At 35.1% G+C, this 19,678-nt stretch overlaps 1 protein-coding gene across 2 annotated transcripts in view; it reads right to left on the bottom strand.

Annotated features, from left to right (window-relative positions):
• Positions 1–19,678, bottom strand: part of LOC130593923 (cadherin-9) — a 65,725-nt gene that overhangs the window by 4,037 nt on the left and 42,010 nt on the right. For both annotated transcript variants that reach the window (XM_057399424.1, XM_057399425.1), the window contains 6 exons: positions 18,065–18,184; positions 16,412–16,579; positions 13,148–13,335; positions 11,610–11,863; positions 10,169–10,305; positions 8,671–8,792 (listed from right to left, as the gene is read on the bottom strand). In XM_057399424.1, coding sequence (XP_057255407.1) covers positions 8,671–8,792; positions 10,169–10,305; positions 11,610–11,863; positions 13,148–13,335; positions 16,412–16,579; positions 18,065–18,184 — 989 coding nt within the window. The remainder of the gene's footprint in view (positions 1–8,670; positions 8,793–10,168; positions 10,306–11,609; positions 11,864–13,147; positions 13,336–16,411; positions 16,580–18,064; positions 18,185–19,678) is intronic.

The raw sequence follows: 19,678 nt of genomic DNA, 5'->3' as shown, positions 1-19,678 counted from the left end.
CTCCTGTGGCTTCATGTAGCAATGACACGGAGCAGTGTATAAACCAGTTGTTAAGTCTGTCTAATTCCCAGTCTACCTCATCTGCTCTTCGCAATAAATTAGCGTACTGCACTGGCAGGATGCTTGGTTCTCCTGAGGTAATAAAAAGAGATGCTTTACTCCCTCCTAAATTGAAACCTCTGACTGTGGAGCTTTATAGCTGCCCTAACAAGGCCACTCAGCTGGGAACTAGTGATGATGATACCATCATATGGTCAGAGTAGAGTGGACTAAAAAAAAGAGGCTTCATCAGTAGTTCTAGATTACACAGGCTTTCCTGTTGCATCAAAATGTGTAGGGATATGTACTCATGTATATGTAGACACACATACATGCCAGCACTTTGACTTGGTGAGGCTATGAAAAACAGCTGCAGAACGAGGAAGGGAAATATCTGGGAATAGCTGTGATTTGTGAAATGACTTGCAGCAGATAACACCATACCATATTGCATGTAGTAACTCCAGTGAGACATATAAATGACTGCTATGTCCTTTGCACTCCTTAGTGGGTATTGCACTAGAGAGTGACCACACTCCACCTTGACTTACAAAGACAGGTTTGCATTCAATCACAATATGACAAAGGCTGGTGGCATAAGAATGGGAATAAGCTTCAGCTGAGGATGCTGCAACTCAGTACAGCTGAGTTCCTATGACACCTAAATTTTAAGGCAAAAAGATCTCAGCAGGCTTCTTTCTTTCAAAGATGTGTAAAAGTCAGTGCCTGTCTTGAGGTTTTGAGTATTTCCTGTATGTAGGGTGCCTTGAAATTCCACAGACATCAAAGCTACTTGTTATCAAAGACTTCAAGCCTTGTTTTTCAGATATTTCCAGGGGAAGTGCAGCATGGCTTCTTCAAGAAATACAGTAATTGACAAGTAATACAATTTTTAAGCTCTGTAGCAATCAAGAATGGCTTTCCCTTATGTACTTTCTCTGAGCATCAGCTTGAGCAGGACTTGAAGATACAGTTAAATTTTGGAGGGTGTCCAGCATCACTCAGGATGAAATTCTGTACTAGAGAAACATAGTTACAGGGCTACCAAAAATATGGATTTTTTTTTCTTACTGTTTCGTTCAGAACACTGCTGCTGCTAATCCTGTGCTGCACAATGAGTATTTGGCCCTCTTATTTTCTAATTAATCTTAGAATACTTTTATTAAAGATAATAATATTAAGTTGTTATTAAAAAATAATTGTGGCATATTAAGGTCTTGAAGGGTAATTTGTGAATATCAGCCATGTACAAGAAGATGTGACTATACTGAAGGCAGGATTATGCAGTTTTTCTAAATATGATTAGAATAATATCTACATATGAAGGTTTCTTCATTTTTTCCAAGCATCTGATGATTGTTGCTCTTTAGATTTATTTTACATATTTTAAATTTTTATTTGTTCCCCAAGATTAGCCAAATCGCTGTTTATGGCAAAGTAGACTTTTCAGTAAATATGACATTTTCTCCAATGTCCCATTGCATTTGTCTTTGCTGTAATCTGCCTCTGAGAGTAGTAGTACAGAGAGCAGCAATACAGAGAGCTAGACAAGGATAGTGCTTGATTTTGGTTTTGCATTTTTTAATGCAAAAATTTAACATTGCTAAAAAAAAAAAAAAAAAAAAACTGATAGGACTAAAATACCAAATTGAAATGAGAATTTTTTTCTCTCACATTTTTACACATTTGAAAAAAAATGAAAAATTATTAAAGTATCAGAGAGGTAAAATGAGTGACAATGTTTGAACAATCACTTGCTGAAAAACTCAAGGAGAAAACAACCTGATATCATAGCTACCAGAAATAGCAGTTGTGTATCTTAAGGCTTTTTGAGATGTAATCAGTGGGATGTTTGTAGGATCTGTATTTGATTCCCTTTATGTGCTACTGACATGGAGGAGAATAATAGCAGGCATAAACAAAATCTAATTACATTCAAAATTTACTGAGAAGAAGGAAAGAAATAACCAACCAAACAAAACCCTCAAGCTTATTACCTGTTCTAACTATTGGCTGCATAAATTGAGAACCAGCTGTTCTTCCCAAAGGAAAGATTGGAGAATAGAAGAGCAATAAGAAAATGATTGCAGGTGAATTTTTCCAAATGATGAATAAGCAAAAAAAAATTAGAAATGTTATCTAATTAAGGATTATTTTTTTTCCCACTTATGCAGCTGTAAATAAAAAAAGAATGATGTTAAGGACAACCACTGCAGAAATGAAAGAGATGTGGTTCTTCTTAAGTATTACAGTTACATGAAAAAAAAATAAATAGTACCATTTAATGTACATTTTTTACTTTCATGTTGGAAATATATTCTTCCCTCTTGAATCAGTTATGGACATTGGGTTATGATCCCTTTTCACCAGGCATTCAGAGAAATATCTCTGACACTGTAAACTTTATAAGGGAAGAATTATTTCAAGAAATTGCCTTTACTCAAACATATTTAAATCATATCAGGCTTAGAGAAAAACAAATCCCTTTTTTTTTTTCTTTCTTCCATAGTTTCCCATGTGAATGAGCACAATTTGGGAAATGTAGTATTATTGTCATTATTTTGAGGGTTGTGCACTTCACATGTTCAGTAATAGTCTCTTAGCTGAGTAGATCATATTGAGAAAGTTCAAGTTTTTAGGGGTCATTTGTTTTTGAGGGTACTGAAAATTTAAACTTAGGTATTTATATAGAGTTTTCTCTTTTGCACTCAGGACAAACTGGTTGTAACAGCTCTACAATATAAGATGAGTTGCAAATGAAGAATTGCTCCCACTGGAAAAATTTCTTGAAGAATTTCATTCATGATCGAGCCAGAGATTCTGTTAAGGGGGTTGGACTTATTTTCCATTGGCATAATTTTGTCAAATACGGAAATAGTTTAATTATATACTGGTTTGGGGGTGTGCGGGTGGTGTTTGCTTTCTAGCTTTTGGATGGTTGGTTGGTTTTTCTCCTGCATACTGTACTTTTAAGGCCATGACTTACAACACAGACAAAATTGTGATTGTAGCTTATGTTCGGGCTATGTTTTAGTTATTCATACTCATCTTTGAAAAAATTATTGGAGTCGACCAAATTGTCCAGTAACAGATTCCTTATGCATATCTGGTACATCCCTAGATGAAGCCTGCTCTCCAGTATTCTTTAAGCTGTTTTAAAGATAGAAAGGGAATAAATGTTAGGTGGGGGCATTCTGAAATAACAAGGGTCCCTGTGTGCTTCAGAGCATGCCCTTACTGTTTCTGAGGCTGCATCTGTGGACACAGAGAATTGCACAAGCAGGAGACTTGGGTTGGGTTCAGTCTTGGGACTGCCTCTAAAAGGAATACAGGAAACAATGAAATAAACATTAAACTAGTAGTGCATTGTTTAACAGTGTAGTGGTCAGCATCAGCTAGCCACTTCTAAGATGGGCTTTTCAGGCTGTGCTAGCTTGGCATGTCATATGAATAAAGTACAGTTGCACATTGGATTCAGGGTTCAAAATTTAAAAATGCAGCAACATGCTTCAGAAAGATTCTTGAAAGGGCCATTGGAGAAAGCTGAACAAGATGAGGTCTATGGGTGGACAGATGTATTTGCTGATTGAAAATTCCTACTAATAAAACAAGATTTGAGACAAATACAATGTATGTCATGTAATCTGCTGGTGCTTCTTTTTAAAACAGCAGCATATCAGTGGTTGCCGTCATACTTTTAAACTTTCTTTTTTTTCAAAATTCCTTCTTTTAAAACTCATTGTAAAAAGGACAATGAGAAATAATGTCACTTTCATGGGAATTTAAAGATGGTCTGTTTTCGTAGAAGTTTTAAAAGAATGTAATTGTCATATAGCATGAAAATCAGATTCACAATCTCAGAGAAGTAAGACCACTGGAGACATACGTTGTTAAGCTGCTGAATTTTGTTGTTTCTTGAACATGATTATAGATATGCAGAGGGGTAGACCTTCAATCCACTTGAATCAGTTGGGCTTTTGTTCTTGTTTTATTATGCTCTTAGTTAAACCTAGATATTGTACAACAGAGAAATTCTCAAATGTCATTTATCTACTTTCAGCTGCTTCTGAGATAAAACTTTAAAATTATCACCAGGCACTGGAGAGAATAATATTTGGGAGATTTTGCTGTTTGGTTTTGTCTGACACTTTTTTCAGAAGTGGTATAAGAGAGGGCAGAACAAACCCTGGATCTCACAGCACTGGCCCTGTCATTTTTAAAATTTATTGAACTTGCTTTGTGCTACAAATATATCTCAAGGAATCTGAAAAGACCTCACTGCTTTGTCTGCAATAAACTGTGAAAAAACATATTGTGAGAGAGACCGTGCTTTTGCAGGCATTGGAACGTAGTAGTGTGGAAATGTTTCGAGGGAATGGTTAAGGAGCAAATTTGCATTTATCCTAAACTTTCTTGCTCTTAACACTTTTCCTGCCTGTATGATCTGTTAGGGCAAATATCTCTCACTAATCTTGAATGTATTAATAACACAGCACAGTGCAAGTGCGTGGGATACAGATTTTTTGTAGAATTTGAAGTGGCTACATTACTTTATGAGTAAAATAATAATATAGTTCAAGTGTCCCCTCATAGAAGTGTTTCAAAATCAATCCAGCTGTCAGTGGATGCCCATATTGTCATTTTGTGGCTTGAGTAATCAACACATGTTAAGGCACAATTTTAGCATATACAACTGTATAGTGCTAACTGCAGAAAATAGTCTCCATCACACGTGTGTAAGCTGGAATAAACCTTTGATCTTGATGCTTTATGTCTTAAGAATGTTCTAAAATGTCTGCTACTTAATAAAGCTTCATGTTTGGTAATGCAAAACAGTTTGGTTTTCAAGTCTTGGCTCTGTTCCACAAATATGTTGGCAGTGCTGAAGCAGAACTGAATGCTTAACCAGAAGTTGGAAAATTCTCCCTTGAACTCCAGTTCTTACTTCAAAAAAAAAGACGTTAGCATGGGTCTCTCACTAAATGAAGCTAATGGGTGTCTACCTAGAGAAGGCAGCTACAATGGAGCAACAACTCATAACTGATAATTAGCAAAGGCCATGTGAAAAATGTGATCTCCTTCTGCTCCATCTGAAGAAAAAAAGAGGGTATGAAGACTAATGAAGAGAAAAATCTGCCAGCTCTCTGAGGAGAAAGCAAACTCTTTCCCTATTCTGATGTCTAAGAGCCCCTGTATGGCAGGAAAATATAGTGTCAGATCAAAAGAAGTGACACAGGTTATTTTCTTAAATACTATTACTGAGGGGTGTTTAAATTAGCTAAATTGTTTCTAGCAACTTGTTCAGTTAAATCAGTTTCCTTTTCAAGTAAATCTTCCCGGTTTCCATGGAGAGGACTCATCCTCTAATCCAGCAAAAAAGACCCAATTAATTCCCTGACAAGAGCATGAGAAAACTTATATCAGAGCCTTCCCCACAACAGTCCCTGGGGTTCTAGCATGCCATCAAAGGATTAAGGATTTCTAAACTGTTTCAAAGGAAGGCTGCAGCATACTTCTCTTTAGCCTGTGTATTAGCCATCACTTGCACGGTGACAAATCTGTTCCAGCCTAATGAATGTAGCTATTTACGCACCTCTAGTGACAATGTTTCTCCCCAGTCATAGCATTTTTTTTTGGAGACAAAAGAGTAGCAGGGAAAAGGAGAGAACCCAGAATGTTTTCTTCCTCTGGCCCTCCTAAAGCTACCTGAAAAACAACAAATGCAGCCTCTGCTATCAGCTGATGTTGAGAATGAGTAATGCCACTTTATGGCAGAGAGCAATAGTTGATCATTTTGATTGATTACTGGTGTACCTGAGATTTAGAGAGTGGTGTGATTAATAGCTGGGCCTGATTTAAATAAAGGAAATTTGAAAAATTAGCTAAATGCATTTATCTTTTCAGTCTGTTTTTCCTGTTACGGGCACCAGAGGAAGAAGCACTGCTATGACATGTGAAGAAACAATAATGATTCTAGTAAGACAGCTGCTTTAGGTGATTGTTAAAATAAGGAGGACTAGTACTAAATGGACACAGCATGATCCTATATCTTTATTGTATTCTAGGGGGACTGCTAAACATGAGTGATATGGGCAGTCTGGAACTTAGCATCCTAGGCCAAAATAATCAAGTTTGTATGTCTATATTCATCGCTATTTTTAGACACCAAAATAAAAGTAGTCTTACATACAAAAGTTAATTTATTTTCTGAAATACTAAGTCAACTATATCTAAATGTCCAGATCGAACTCAGATGCCTGTCTTAAGGAATCCAATTGTTAAGAGACAGAACAGTCTGGATGCCTTACAGCTACACATTGTGCACACTCTCTTTGCAGTATTTTTGTGATTTTTTTCAATTAAAGAAAATAAATCCTGAGATTACATTAATATGCTCGATATAAAGGAGTTCTGAACATCAATATGCCTACCTAATGGGCCTCTATCACCTCTATTGTTAGGAAAGCACAGAATTTACCAGAAAGGTAAACGAAATTTTATATGTAAATAGATATTTCCTCGAGTATGCTAGATGGAGACTGGGTTAAGGAAATTGACAAGCAGTATTCCTGGATTAAACTTGGTTTAAGTATATGGCAAAACCTGTGTTTGCTGGCTGATAAAATTGCACATGATTAATTTCATTTGTAAGCTTCGGAACCTTTCTTTCTGTTATGTAATTAAAGTACATGGCTCACCTTTTTATCAGTTCTTATAATGAAATTTTATGATTTATTTGTCTGAATTTCACCTTGTTCAAAGAGATTTTTTTTTTTTTTTACAGGTAGAATTTGTTGATATGGCAGCTGTTTGAAATTAATGGCTAGAATCATCTGAATGCATTCCACCTGGAAAAACAACTTATAAATCATAAAACAAAACTATGAGGGTACAATAAATGGAAATTTAGGAAAATCATTCTCATTCTATAAGGCTTGAACTGTATTCTTATGTGACAATTTATGTCTCTGGTTAAGACACCATAAACCCTAGTTATTTTGAAAAATGTTCTTTGTTAATTTTTCAAATAATTTTTTCTACTGTTTTAATTCCTTACTGCCTTTGATATGCACATCCTCTCTCTCCTGACTCTATTTATGTCATTTGCATGAAAACTGGTAAGACTTTATTGAAAAAAATCGTTAAAAGAATGGTCAAGTACCTCTCCAAAGCCAAGTGATTTCACTCAAAGTATTCTCTGTCTTTCTAACCTACTTACCTAAATTCCAGTATTAGGTGCAATGAACAAACAATAAGTAGAATTGAATGCAACTACAACAATCCACTGTATCCTCTTTTTCTCCATTTTTTGGTCTCTCTCTTTTTTCTTTTTTTTTTTTTTTTAAGTTAAACCATTCGTAAAACATCATTTGAATTGCAACTGGAAAATGTCATTTTCTTGCTCTGTCTAGAGTTCTGCAAGACCTGAAATTCCAGACTCATCTCAGACACCATCTATACTACTTTTAGTGCAGCCCCTTGACAGTGTTGAATATGACACTGGACAAAAAGCAAAGTAAATGATGAGCATGCTTCCTGATGGGTATCCACATGCCCCAGCCCTGTAAAGCTTTTGAGTGTTGTATGGTCACTATGCTATAAGGATAAAAGAAATATCCCACATTCTGAGCCATTCCATATACTTTCAGTGACATCAGTTGGATGATGTCAGCATAAAAACAATGATGCACAAGGACAGACCTAAGATGTGTTTAGAATACCACCCTGGCCTTTCTCCACTACAGTAGGAACCCACTCTGATTTGTGCTAGTGAAAATAATGATCTCAAGACTTTCTTTCTACTCAAAAATTCATCTATTGAGAGTCTACGGACTTTGGCCCATGCTTGAAAGACAACCTTGAGGTACCCAATCTGCTATTATATCCAATTCTTTGGTAAATTCAGAATTAAAAATCAGCAAAACTTACACCCTTCTTCAAAGGATTTAAAACTGAAAGGCTGACTGGCTTTAACACAAATAAGTGTTCATTGTAATGGCAATAATATTAAAAGATTTCTGTAATATCCTGGCTCTTTGTTCTGTTGATCTGCCTCTTTTCTCAGTTCAAAATTTTCACTTTAATTTCTCTACAATACTTATTGTCTTTTTAGATCATGCCGAGACAGATAGTTTAGAAAAAGATATACATGAACTTTGACCAAATTCAACCCAATTCCAAACTGAAGTTAAACTTACAATGAAAAGAGTTACATTACAGTTTATTTTTCACATCTTTACTGAAGCATAATAAAAGATATTCCTGCTTTGTGTACTTGAAGGTGTGGTTACCTTAACTAAGGTTTTGAAAAAAAATTCATAAATAAATGTAATTATCAAACAATATAAGGGGTTTTGTAGCATTATGCATAAATAGTTCTGAAAAATATTTTTTGATATTTGGAATGAAAAAACCGTTAAAGTACAATTTTTAATTATATGATATGTTATTATACTAGGGTAAAATAGTTTTATCTCCCACTTTTTTGAATCGGTAGCTTGTGTAGAAGGTAGGGAATAAAGAGGCTGGGTTGGTTTGCAGTTGTTCGAATTAAGATATGTTGAAATCTTCATGGTGGCATTCCACGATACTTTCATTAGAAGTTCTTCAGTAACATAAGTATTTGTTTACCTGTCCTGCTTTTGCATTTTCACAAACAAATGTTTCATAGTATTTGGAAAATACTGGTGCATGATCATTTATGTCTAAAATCCGGATGAAGACAGGTATCTGGCTGCTTTGCTTAGGGTTATCTGAAACAAGAAAATTATTTATATTACAATAGAAAGCTTTACAGTCTATGTCTATGAAAAGACCTGAAATTATCCAATATATTTTTTCCAATAGACATTATAAATGTTTTGTTTTGATTATACTAAACCAATTATATTTTATGTTGTGCTGACATACATCCTATATGCATAAAAGTACTATTTATATTTGACATAAATTATTCTATTTTAGTATACATATTTTGAAATAATAGCAAGTTTATAAATTGATTTATACTAAAAACAGGTCACTGAGTTATTATTGACTTGCATTCCATACATCAGTAAATTATTCATTGCAAAAGCTATTTCCTGATAGCAAGCTGTCAAGAACATTAACTTGTTCAAGTCAGTAAAGAAGTTAAACAGTGTCAGTCAACAACAACACAAAAAAGACCTCAAAACCAGCAAACCAAATTTGTCTTTTCTAACCAAGATGTAAAAAACGCCCAAACCAAAAAAAGGAGATATGTAGATTTTATCATCCACTGGATTATATATCTTGATATCCAGGGGCAAGCTCTCACTGGAGATGAATCTCACAGTACACACATCAAAAATGGAGACCATATTTGACCAAACAATAAAAAAAATATTTATGAGGGTGAGCATCAGTCTTTCAGAAAATGGAGATATAATTAATCTCTCCATATTGGCTGAGTCCCAGACTGTTAAGCACATAAACTCCTGGGGAATCTATAGGGAGGATGAAGGAAGGAAGAAAAGTTGTTCGCCAGAATCAGTGTCTCTTTTTCCCCTCTGATGGCTGTTATCAGTTGGTGGGAAAAAAAAAAAAAAGAGACATCCAATCTTTTAAAAGAGTCCAACTGAACAGTAAAGAATCCAGATGAAATACTCAGGGCCAGGGTTTTCTTCAGACTTGGAGAAGAAAGAATTTCCTCTAGTCCTGGCTTCAAATTAAGCCATTTTCTGCAATAAGTTCAAGCAATTGAGGTAAGGCATAATTTCTTCCCCTGTTTAAAGTGCTAATTCCGAAAATGTGCTATATTTCTGTCATGCGCATCTTTTTTCCCAAGGATCTTTCCAAACACTTACCCTCCGATAAAGTCAGAGCATCGCTTTGAACTGAATTATTTGATGGGAATTCTCAGGGAACCAGTTATATACTAATATACATGTACATGGTTTTGTTGAGCCCAAGAACTCCTAATTGTCTTTTCATAAATGGGCAAAGATAATCCAGAAGTATTAAATTGAACTTCTAGATGTGCGTTTAAAGATACTCTGGCTATTGATAATATCTTAATAAGAGCAGAACTAACAAAACAAGATATATCATAGATATTGTAAAATTTGTCTTTCCTCAGTTCTACCAAGATAAATGATCTCCAACTTACTCATTTCAGTTGCTATGACAGTGATGTTGTGCCAGGGAGTTTCTTCCCGGTCAAGTGGCTTTGAGATGAATAAGGATCCATTTCCTGAATAGATGTTGAATACTCTGTCAAGGTCAGTGTGTCGATCCACAGAGTATCTGTCAAGACACAGTACAACTGAGCATCACTATCTCCTGCTACAGTTTCTAGTTTAGCTCACAACCACCTCTAAAATTTTTTCAGTTTTAACTGTGGTTAAGAACTGCAGTCCTTTAGAATTAACCTAAGCTTCCTTATAGCTGCCTGAGAAGTTTACAAATACTGAGAAACAATTTTTTAAGACTAGTGAGTGGAATGAAAAGCAAACTATTTATGTTGGCAGTTGTTAGATTCATATTTGAAATTGCATTTTAGCTTATAAAGTGAATACCAGAATAACAACTAAAAATTAATATTCTTAGGTAATATTTTTTCTAATTGTTTCTTGGAGAAGTCAGTCATGAAAGGATACATATTACAAATACAATTAAGTATCGATTTATCATATTTTCAAGATGTCACAAGAACCATCAAAATCATCAGAAAAATGTTTGGATTAGTTGTTGTTTAAGATCAAAGTTCTTAAAAAGCTTATTTTATGACACTTGCTTTTTGCTTTGCTTTTTCTCTGCAAAGAAAAACTTGGTTTACAGGTGTGTTTTAATTAGTCTACTAGTTACCAGTCAATATCAGTTGAGATTTTATACATAGATTACTTAAAAATATTTTTTCTTCCTCCTCTCACACCTCCTACCTAAAACTGTACTGCTGCAAGACAGAACAGGCTTGTTCAGAAGTGCAGTAATCAGGTTTCATAATCAGTTGCATGGTAAATACATGAATTTCAGTTCTGTGTTTGTCATTGCAGATAACAATGGCACGTGGCGAACAATTACAGCAATTTTGGAGCACTGAACTCTTACCTGTAATTGTTATGACTTTATTGCAAATATTTCTTATTTAATATAATGTGATAATTAAATAATTAAACTGTGGAACATGGTAGACAATATTATGTCTAGGTCATTATGAAAGTACAGAAGGCTGACTGCCATCAACCAGCAGGGGGTTTAGAAATACACTACCATTTTGAGTATTTTGCATACTTTTGCCACTGGAAACACGGTATAAAACCATAATCTTATGAAAATTTTGGTGGAAGTACTAGAACAGGATGCGAATTAAATGCCAAACTCTCCTTTCTTTTCACCTAGTGACTATTGGCTGGCCTTCAAAAGCATACCCTGCACTGTTAACTGTGTTTGACTTCACAAGTTCCCATAGATATTTCAGTGTGACCCTTTTTAGTAGCGCTTATGTGCTTAATCACTTCAGTGGCTCCCTGTTACACTGTGTTCTCATTACTCTTTGTGCCTGAGACTTGACCCACATCTAAAACATTTTATGTTATGTAATGGCTTACTTTATAGCATTCTTTGTTATATCTGGATCTTGGGCTACAACTTGTCCAATAATGCTTCCTTCCTTAGCATCTTCATCTACCTCTATTAAATACCAGGGTCTGCTGAACACTGGAGGTTCATCTATGTCTTCCACAGAAATTTTGAGCAAAGCTGTGTCCTTGAATGGCCTCAGCTGAAGAAAACGAGGATCAGGATGCGTGTTGGTGGCTTCCACTCTTAAGGTGTATAACATCTTACTTTCAAAATCGAGATGCTGGGAAGCAAATAATAATAGTAAAGAAAATTGAATCACTTTACAAGAAATTTTAGGTTTTTAATGCTGAATGAGAAGTGTAGGCATTATTAGGAGCAAAAGCTCTAAAATTTAATGTATCTTGGTGAAGGTGGAGTATATTAGGATGGATTCTAGCTATGAAAAAAGTACGGAGAATTATAGAGCAGCAAGGCAATTATGATCCCTCTGCCTATTATTTGTTCCGATTCCTTGAAAACCAGGAGAACCCCTAGAAAACCAACCCACAGGAAAATAGAGAGAAAGAAGCAGAGACTTTGGACTCAGTATACAGTGGGAGTTGCTAAAGGTCTTATTTCTCTCACGCCACTGGTAATAACAATTATCCCAGCTCTTAAATGCTCTATGTTCTGTTTCCCTTTTCCTTACTCCTCCCCCATTACCATACCTAGACCTGTCCTTGGCCTCCATGTTCCAGTGTGAAAAGAAAAATATGAATTCTGATTTCCTATCTATCTGTGTAACATTTATGTTATGAAGATCCATATATGCATATTGATGTATAAATTCATATGCACACATATACACATGAGCATACATAAATATATGCATGTTTCAAATATATGTGTATAAATCTATATTAGAGACATATATACGTATCAGTTGTTTCCGATACATTCAGTAAGAATAGAACCAAAAATAGTGTTCAGAGCTTAACAGTCTAAACATTAAAAAGAAACCAATAAATGTGTCAGAGATGGTATTTTGAATTAAATTTCTGCACGTGTCTTTACTCTGTGGACTTCCATTGACATAATATGTAGCACTATGTTTCACCAAGCTTGGACTTAAGACAGAATTTAGGTACCAGAGATACCTGACTGTTGGAGAGATTAGAAAGTGGCGGTTTAGCCTTGAAGGTGTAAGTTCATCAAACTTCAAGTAAGCCTCCAAGCCTTGTGAGCCTTACAGCAGCATTCAGCTGGCAAACCCCACTGTGCACTGAACTCCTCCAGGTTTTCACAGCCCTAATTTTAAAGTACTGTGTATGAGAGTATATATACTGAACAGACAGTAGCAAGTAGCAACTGAAATATTGCTGTATGTGAAGTGACATGCCAGTAAATTTCCCTCAAGACTTGAAAATAACAGATACTGAAGAAAGAGAAGGACAAAACTAATACAATAACTTCTTGGCAGCCTGACCCCTTGTGAGATCTACCTTTCCTTCCCCTGGAAAAGGGAAAATAACTGTAACATCTGGAGAGCTAAGTTCATATAAAAGAGAGGGAGAAAAAAATGAACCTTTTTGACAGTTATGATCCCTTCCTGTGTGTCCTTGTCAGTGACGATATCAAACATGTCTGATCCATCCCCATTGGAGATGCTATACTCAGTCTCTGCATTTTCACCTACATCAGGGTCATTTGCTTTAATTCTGCCAAGAAGGGTCCCAGGCGGTGCAGACTCAGGAGAGCTGAACTGATAGGTACCTAGAAGAGCAAAATCATGTATTTATTGTTCTGAGAAGCTTAGTAGTTTGAATAAAAAACATTTTCTGTTTCACCTGGATTTTTTTTAAGTAACTTGAAGTTTGAAACATTTTTAAAAAATGTTGTTAGTCATCATACTAAACTTTAAAACAGGGTTTGAAGTTGATTGACAAACTGTCACAAAAATTTTTAGTGATTCTTCAAAGCCTTTTACTACTGTGCTTTTAATGGTTTGTTGTTGTTGTCATTGTGGGACACCAGTTCTAACCTTCATTACTTAACTATATATGTATATATGTTTTCTAGAAATGTTTCTATATATATTTAGAAATAGTAAGAGATTTTTTTTTGTTTGTTTGTTTCTTTTCTCCAAGCACGAGATTTGTAGAAACCAGTGTGGATTTTTTTTTTTTTTGAAAGACACTAAACTAAAACAGGCTTTCTTTTATTCTTTTGAAAAAATATATTCAAGATTTGTAGGTGTTCTGTGTGAAAGTAATTCATTCATCCATTATTGTTAACACATACTAAAGAGTCAGGATAAAGAGCATGTGGATACATGTTCATGTTAATCACTATAGTTAATTGCAATGGAGATTCACTCAGGTTTTCTTTAATTTACCCTGTATATACTTTTTGTGCTCTTTCAATGGTTGATTTAATTTAATGCTTTTATAATAAAGGCTTGCTAGAAAGAAATCTGATTACAGACAAAAAAAAAAGAAATGTATATGTATTTTCTGACAACATATGCAATGAAAATCTAAATATAAAGACATGCTGTTGCAGAAAAAATAGTTTTCTTGACCATCCAGAACTAGTCAATGAAGAGCTTTTGTCACTATCAAGACACAAATGTTTCTAAATAAATACTTTCAGTTATTTGCTACCAAGAAAAATGTAAAAAACCCACAAATGATATATTCAGCATTTTTACACGGGAGATTCCAGAATCTAATGTTTCTTTACATCTGTTTTCTTATGTAAATTAATATTAATTTACTGAGTGAGCTAGAAGCATTGAAAAAAACACGTTATAAGAGACTGAAAAGTAGCATATGTTAAAATTCACAGTCTTTGTTTGAAGGGTCTTCTAAGAAGCTGTATAAATTGTTTTGACCTGTAGTGAAGTATAGTCAAGTGTCTTTCTTGCAACTAGCCTGTTTCCTATATTTACATGTCCTTGCTTTCTTTTAAGACACATATAGGGTCCTGAAGGTTCCTTTTAAGTTCGAGGACTATACCAAACCTCTAAGTTCAGAAGGAGTTTCCATCTCCAGTTGTGCAGACTAGGTACAAAAGAGTGTCACTATAAATACCTTATATTAAAATAGTTGTGTAACAAAATGGAAGCTAATGCTTGATGCTAAACTGCATTTGCTGTTACAAGGTTGTAAGTGAAAACAGTAGACTGGCTGCAATCCACCCAGACTAAAATTCATATTATTCCTTTAAACCAGGCTGAAAATGAGATGATAGTAAGTATTCCTGGGAGCAAAATAGTAAATTTGAAGGCTTTCTCAAATTCAAGGGTTCAGCCAGTGAGGCAGAAATACTGTAAGAACAGATTCAATCATGCTACCTATGATTTATTCCAGGATAAATAACTATCTCTAGTGTTTTTACATCTGAAAGCATTCCTCATTTTTGTGATGCTACACAGTTTTGGCATGAGAGATAGTTGTTTTGGCTTAAATTACAATTGAATTAAAAATGTATGAGATTTTTATTACATTGCCATTTGAATTCAGTTCAGGCTATCCACTTTTAACTATCCAAGATTCCTTTCAAGAAACAAAGCTAAACAGAAAATTTGTTTCTTCTTAATGCAGTTGGAACAACCAGTATTTCACAGTTCACTGCCATTTTGCTTTCTTCTGTCCCTCCAAGAAATCAATCTTGAGTTTTTAATTGACATTAAATTCTGTTGCTTGCATTTGCAATTCACCCTCAGCTTTGGGCCACATTTTCACCTATTGTTGCCTCACATAAGAGAAAATGGAAGATAATTATTTTTGGAAGGAACAAACTTCCAAAACTAGATAGGTCTTTGAAGGTATGACCCTCTTCATAACTAATCTAAAAAGAAATCAAAACCTCCAGATGTTTCTTTATGTTTGATTTCCTAGGAAGTGTTAAAAATTTAATTCAGCAACAAAGCTCATAATGCAATGTGCCACACTGCATTTTAATTTGGGTTCAAGAATTCTTATTTGCCAAAATATTATGGCTATATCATGCTATAGGTGTTTAAGCAGTATCCCCTCCTGAAGTCAAACAGGAAGGCAGGTAAAAATTGTTATTTGAGTTTCCCATATGAAGGTGATTCTCAGCAAGTAAACTCTTGAGTGTGAATTCAAGTTATATTTTATGAGGACTGCAGTACTTCCTCTACCCTCTTTTTTAAAAGCAATCTGTTGTCATGAACAGAGATAAAAAAGTTACATGCAATTTCTAAAATCCTTTCTTCCACACTGTCAGAGTTTTCTCATATTTTTAAAAATCTCTTCTAGGTTGACCTTTATCTACTATTCTGAGTGTACTTATTGCTGTGGTACTGAAGTGTTTTTCAAGTTTCTTCAAGCCCAGGAGAGAGTTTTCTAAATCACCACCTGCAGTACTGTGTTCAGCTTCGAAGACCCCAACACAAGAGGGATACGGATCTGCCCAAGCAAGTCCAGGAGAGGGCCACAAAGAGTAGTGATAGGACAAAGGAGAATGGTTTCAAACTAAAAGAGGGCAGATTTAGATTAGAAATTAGGAAGAAATTCTTTAATATGAGAGTTATGAGACACTGGAACAGGTTGCCTAGAGAAGCAGTGGATGCCCCATCCCTGGAAGTGTTTAAGGCCAGGTTGGATGGGGCTTTGATCAACCTATTCTCATAGAAGATGTCCCTGCCCATAGTAGGAGAGTTGGAATTAGATGATCTTTAAGGTCCTTTCCAACACAAACCATTATATGAATCTATTTATACTTTTAAAAAAGGGAGAGAAAAGATCCCAGATGGTGACAGTGAAACAGCTGATTTTAGAGGGGCTCTTGGAAAGCAACAGAACTATTAGATGCTCCATACTCTGAGGGAAGCGAGGAGGGTTGTCATTGACATCAGTCAGCGTGATGTTCACAGTTGTGGTCCCTGACAGTCCTCCCATCTGGCCTCCCATGTCTTTGGCCTGGATGACCACTTGATACTGTTCCCTGTTTTCTCTGCTCATGTCTGGCAAAGCAGTCTTGATTATGCCTTGGAGAAGAGAGAAAAAAGAGAGACAGGTGAAGTAGGCAAAGCACCACCCACTTTAATTTCAGTGGGTTTAAATGGATATAAATAAAAGCACAGATGTTAATGCAGCCATCAACACAAGGTATACTTAAATAAGCCTTTCAGTCTGTGGTTGATATAATGTGATTTTAAGAAAAAGGGAATTAAATGTAACAGAGATATTATTCACTGTTTGTGATGTGCTAAATCAATCTAGTTATTCTTTTAATGACAAAAATATAAACATATTTGTTGAATTAATTACTTGTTTAGCTATCATGCCCAGTTATTATTTTAATGGATTATGTAATTTACAGTCCTGGTGAGGTTTTGATATTATAGCACAGGCTGAACTCTTTTATGCTCTAGCTTAATTCTTTTGGACTGCAATAGATCATATATTTTAATGCCCAGTGATGGCCACTGTAAATCATCTAGGGCTATAGATAATAAAAATTTTGGATAAGACTGTAAAATTAGTGTTAGACAATCTTTTTTGGGTGGCTGATCTCAAGAATTTCATAAATGTATTTTAAATGTATCAGACAGTTGTACAACACACAGAGTGTAGGATCCTCAGGTAAGAAAACTAAAAATCCCATACCCTGAACAGAGAAATTGCCTAAATCCTCCCAGGATCCAGAGCCCAGAAGAACTTTTTTTTATTTAGAGGTGTGGTGGCTTTGCAAGGTTGAAGAATTTTGATAAAATGCAGGAAAAACCTAATGCAATGTCTGTTAAGTCTTATGTGCTTTAGGATTAGGTATCTGGAGTGGGGAAGAGTGGTGGTTGTTGTTTCTTTTTTGAGACTAAAGTTTGGATTATAGATAGGCAAAATTCATACAAGTTTTTTTCTTCTTTGTGTCTTTTTCTCATCTGATTTCCTGTACAACAATGAAATGGACTTCCAGGCACGCCTTGCAATTTAAAAACATTAATGCTTCTTGCTTCATTTCTAATAGCTGTTGGGATCAGAGTACAGTTTCAAAAAGCATCTTGAATTTAAAATTGTTACTGGTCAAGAATCTATCACAAGCTTTTAGAAATAATTGAATTGCCTTTGGGGTTTTTTTTTTTTTTAGCCTTACATTCTGAAATTATCCAGCTCCCCTTTTGTTTTCTTAAGGAGAAACAGATGGAATTCCCAGAAATTGGTGTAAAATAATCTTAAATACTTTCATGACTCTTTGTATCCTTTACAATATCCTACACCTTTTCTGAACTGTGGACTTTTACACTTACCAGTCATCTTCCAGGTGCTACCATGCTAAGTAAAATGGTTTTTCTTCTGCAATAATATTATTTTGACACTTTAATTGTGATTTTAGTTTTCATTTAGAAAATATGTATCAGCTTTGTGGCAAGCCATATACCATAGACTTGTTCCAATATTTAAATGCAAATGAAAAGTGTCTTGATCCCTGCATCACACCTCTGTCATTGCAAAAGTAAGAATGAATTGCTAACCTGTTTCTGGATCCACTGAGAAATATGGCTGTCCCTGGAGAATGCTGTACACCACTTTGGCACTGTTTCCATAGTTGGCATCATCCGCATCTGTGGCTGTCACTTGAATAACAGATGTTCCTAAATGGGTACAAAAAGAAAACAAGCAGCAGATTTTATGACAGCACCTACTTTTTGTAAACCACATATCGTTGTTTCAGTACTGAATTAACCAAAAATTTAATAGCAACTGGAGGACAAATCCACTGTTATCCTACCCAAGCAGACAGTAAAATAAAATCTCTTCTTCCTTGTGACTAAATCATTATCACTTAAGACTCAAGTTTCAAGTACACAGGAGGGACTGACGTGTCTGAAACCAAACACATCATTGGGTGTTTTGGGGGTCAAACAGATTTGAAACTGTTCACTTTAAGATAGGTAACTGCTGTGTGGAAAGTACCATCATGATTCTTAACTTTGGCTTACTAGTCAATTAAGCTAAAGCAAATTTCCCCATACTAATTTTTTGCTTAGATGACCATCTCCAAATATCTGAAGTCAGACTGAAGAAAATATTTTGTCTCATCCTAACTAATTTTTAAGATGATTTTAAAAAAATTAGCTTGGTTTTACAGTAAGAAATTCTGGAATTTGTTTTATTTTGTTTTTCTTTTGATCAAAGTTATTCCCCTATTGGCAAATAATTGCCATTAAACTACGATTACATTTTCTTAACATTCAATTATTTTGTATGAAAATGCCTCACCCATGTCCTGTGGTCACAATGAGAAGAATATAGGCTGTATGGGATTAACAGCATTGTGAGCCAATACATTTGATATAGTTTATGGTTTAGAAGCAAATAAAAGCTTCTGTAAAGACATCTTTATAAAATATATGAAAGGACAAAACTGTTCCTCACAAGCTTTTCTTTCTAAGCAATTTTAAAGATGTCAGGATACTTTTTGCTAACACAATCTAAAGCCTGTATGGATAAACACAGGCAGCCCAATAACTAGAAGGGTATATGTTCTTCAACTCCTTGCCAAGGACAGAAGGCCAACTGAGAAGCTCTTTACCCTATTTTTGGCTGGGTATTTTTTATGTTTTACTTTTTATGTTATACTTTCCTTATAAGACAAAGGTCTAGTGAGCACTGTCCACTTAAGTGATATAATTTCCTATTCTTTTTTTTTTTCTTCACTTACATTCCTCTAGATTGAAGTTCACCCAGATAACTTGCAGTCAAGTATGTCTTGACTGTAAATTTAAAAGATACTCATTTACCTGTGACTAATGGAACTAAAGTGAATAATCTCTCCTGTCACTCTTCCGTGTGCACAAGGCATTGGGGAAAGTAGAAACCCAGAGTAATCAAAATAGATTTATGAACGCTCACATTACTATTAGGTCCTGTTAGATGCATCTATTTTCTCACAGTACATGATACCACTTTACACATAATAGCTTTACCTACATAATAGTAACGATTCCAAATATTTCAGGTTATCTGAACAGCGTGACAAGAGGGGAAGATTACTTCTTTCTCTGCAACAAACCATCAGAACAAAGATGTAGAAAAGCTTTGTCACAATTCATCAAAATCTGAGGAGGATTCTTGCCATCGGCAAT

This window comes from Pezoporus wallicus, unplaced genomic scaffold (genome assembly GCF_028554395.1).
Source record: "Pezoporus wallicus isolate ANWC-B61680 ecotype Strahan unplaced genomic scaffold, APGP_CSIRO_Pwel_v1 contig_818, whole genome shotgun sequence".
Lineage (NCBI taxonomy): Eukaryota > Metazoa > Chordata > Aves > Psittaciformes > Psittacidae > Pezoporus > Pezoporus wallicus.
This window is presented reverse-complemented; position numbering and strand designations above follow the sequence as displayed.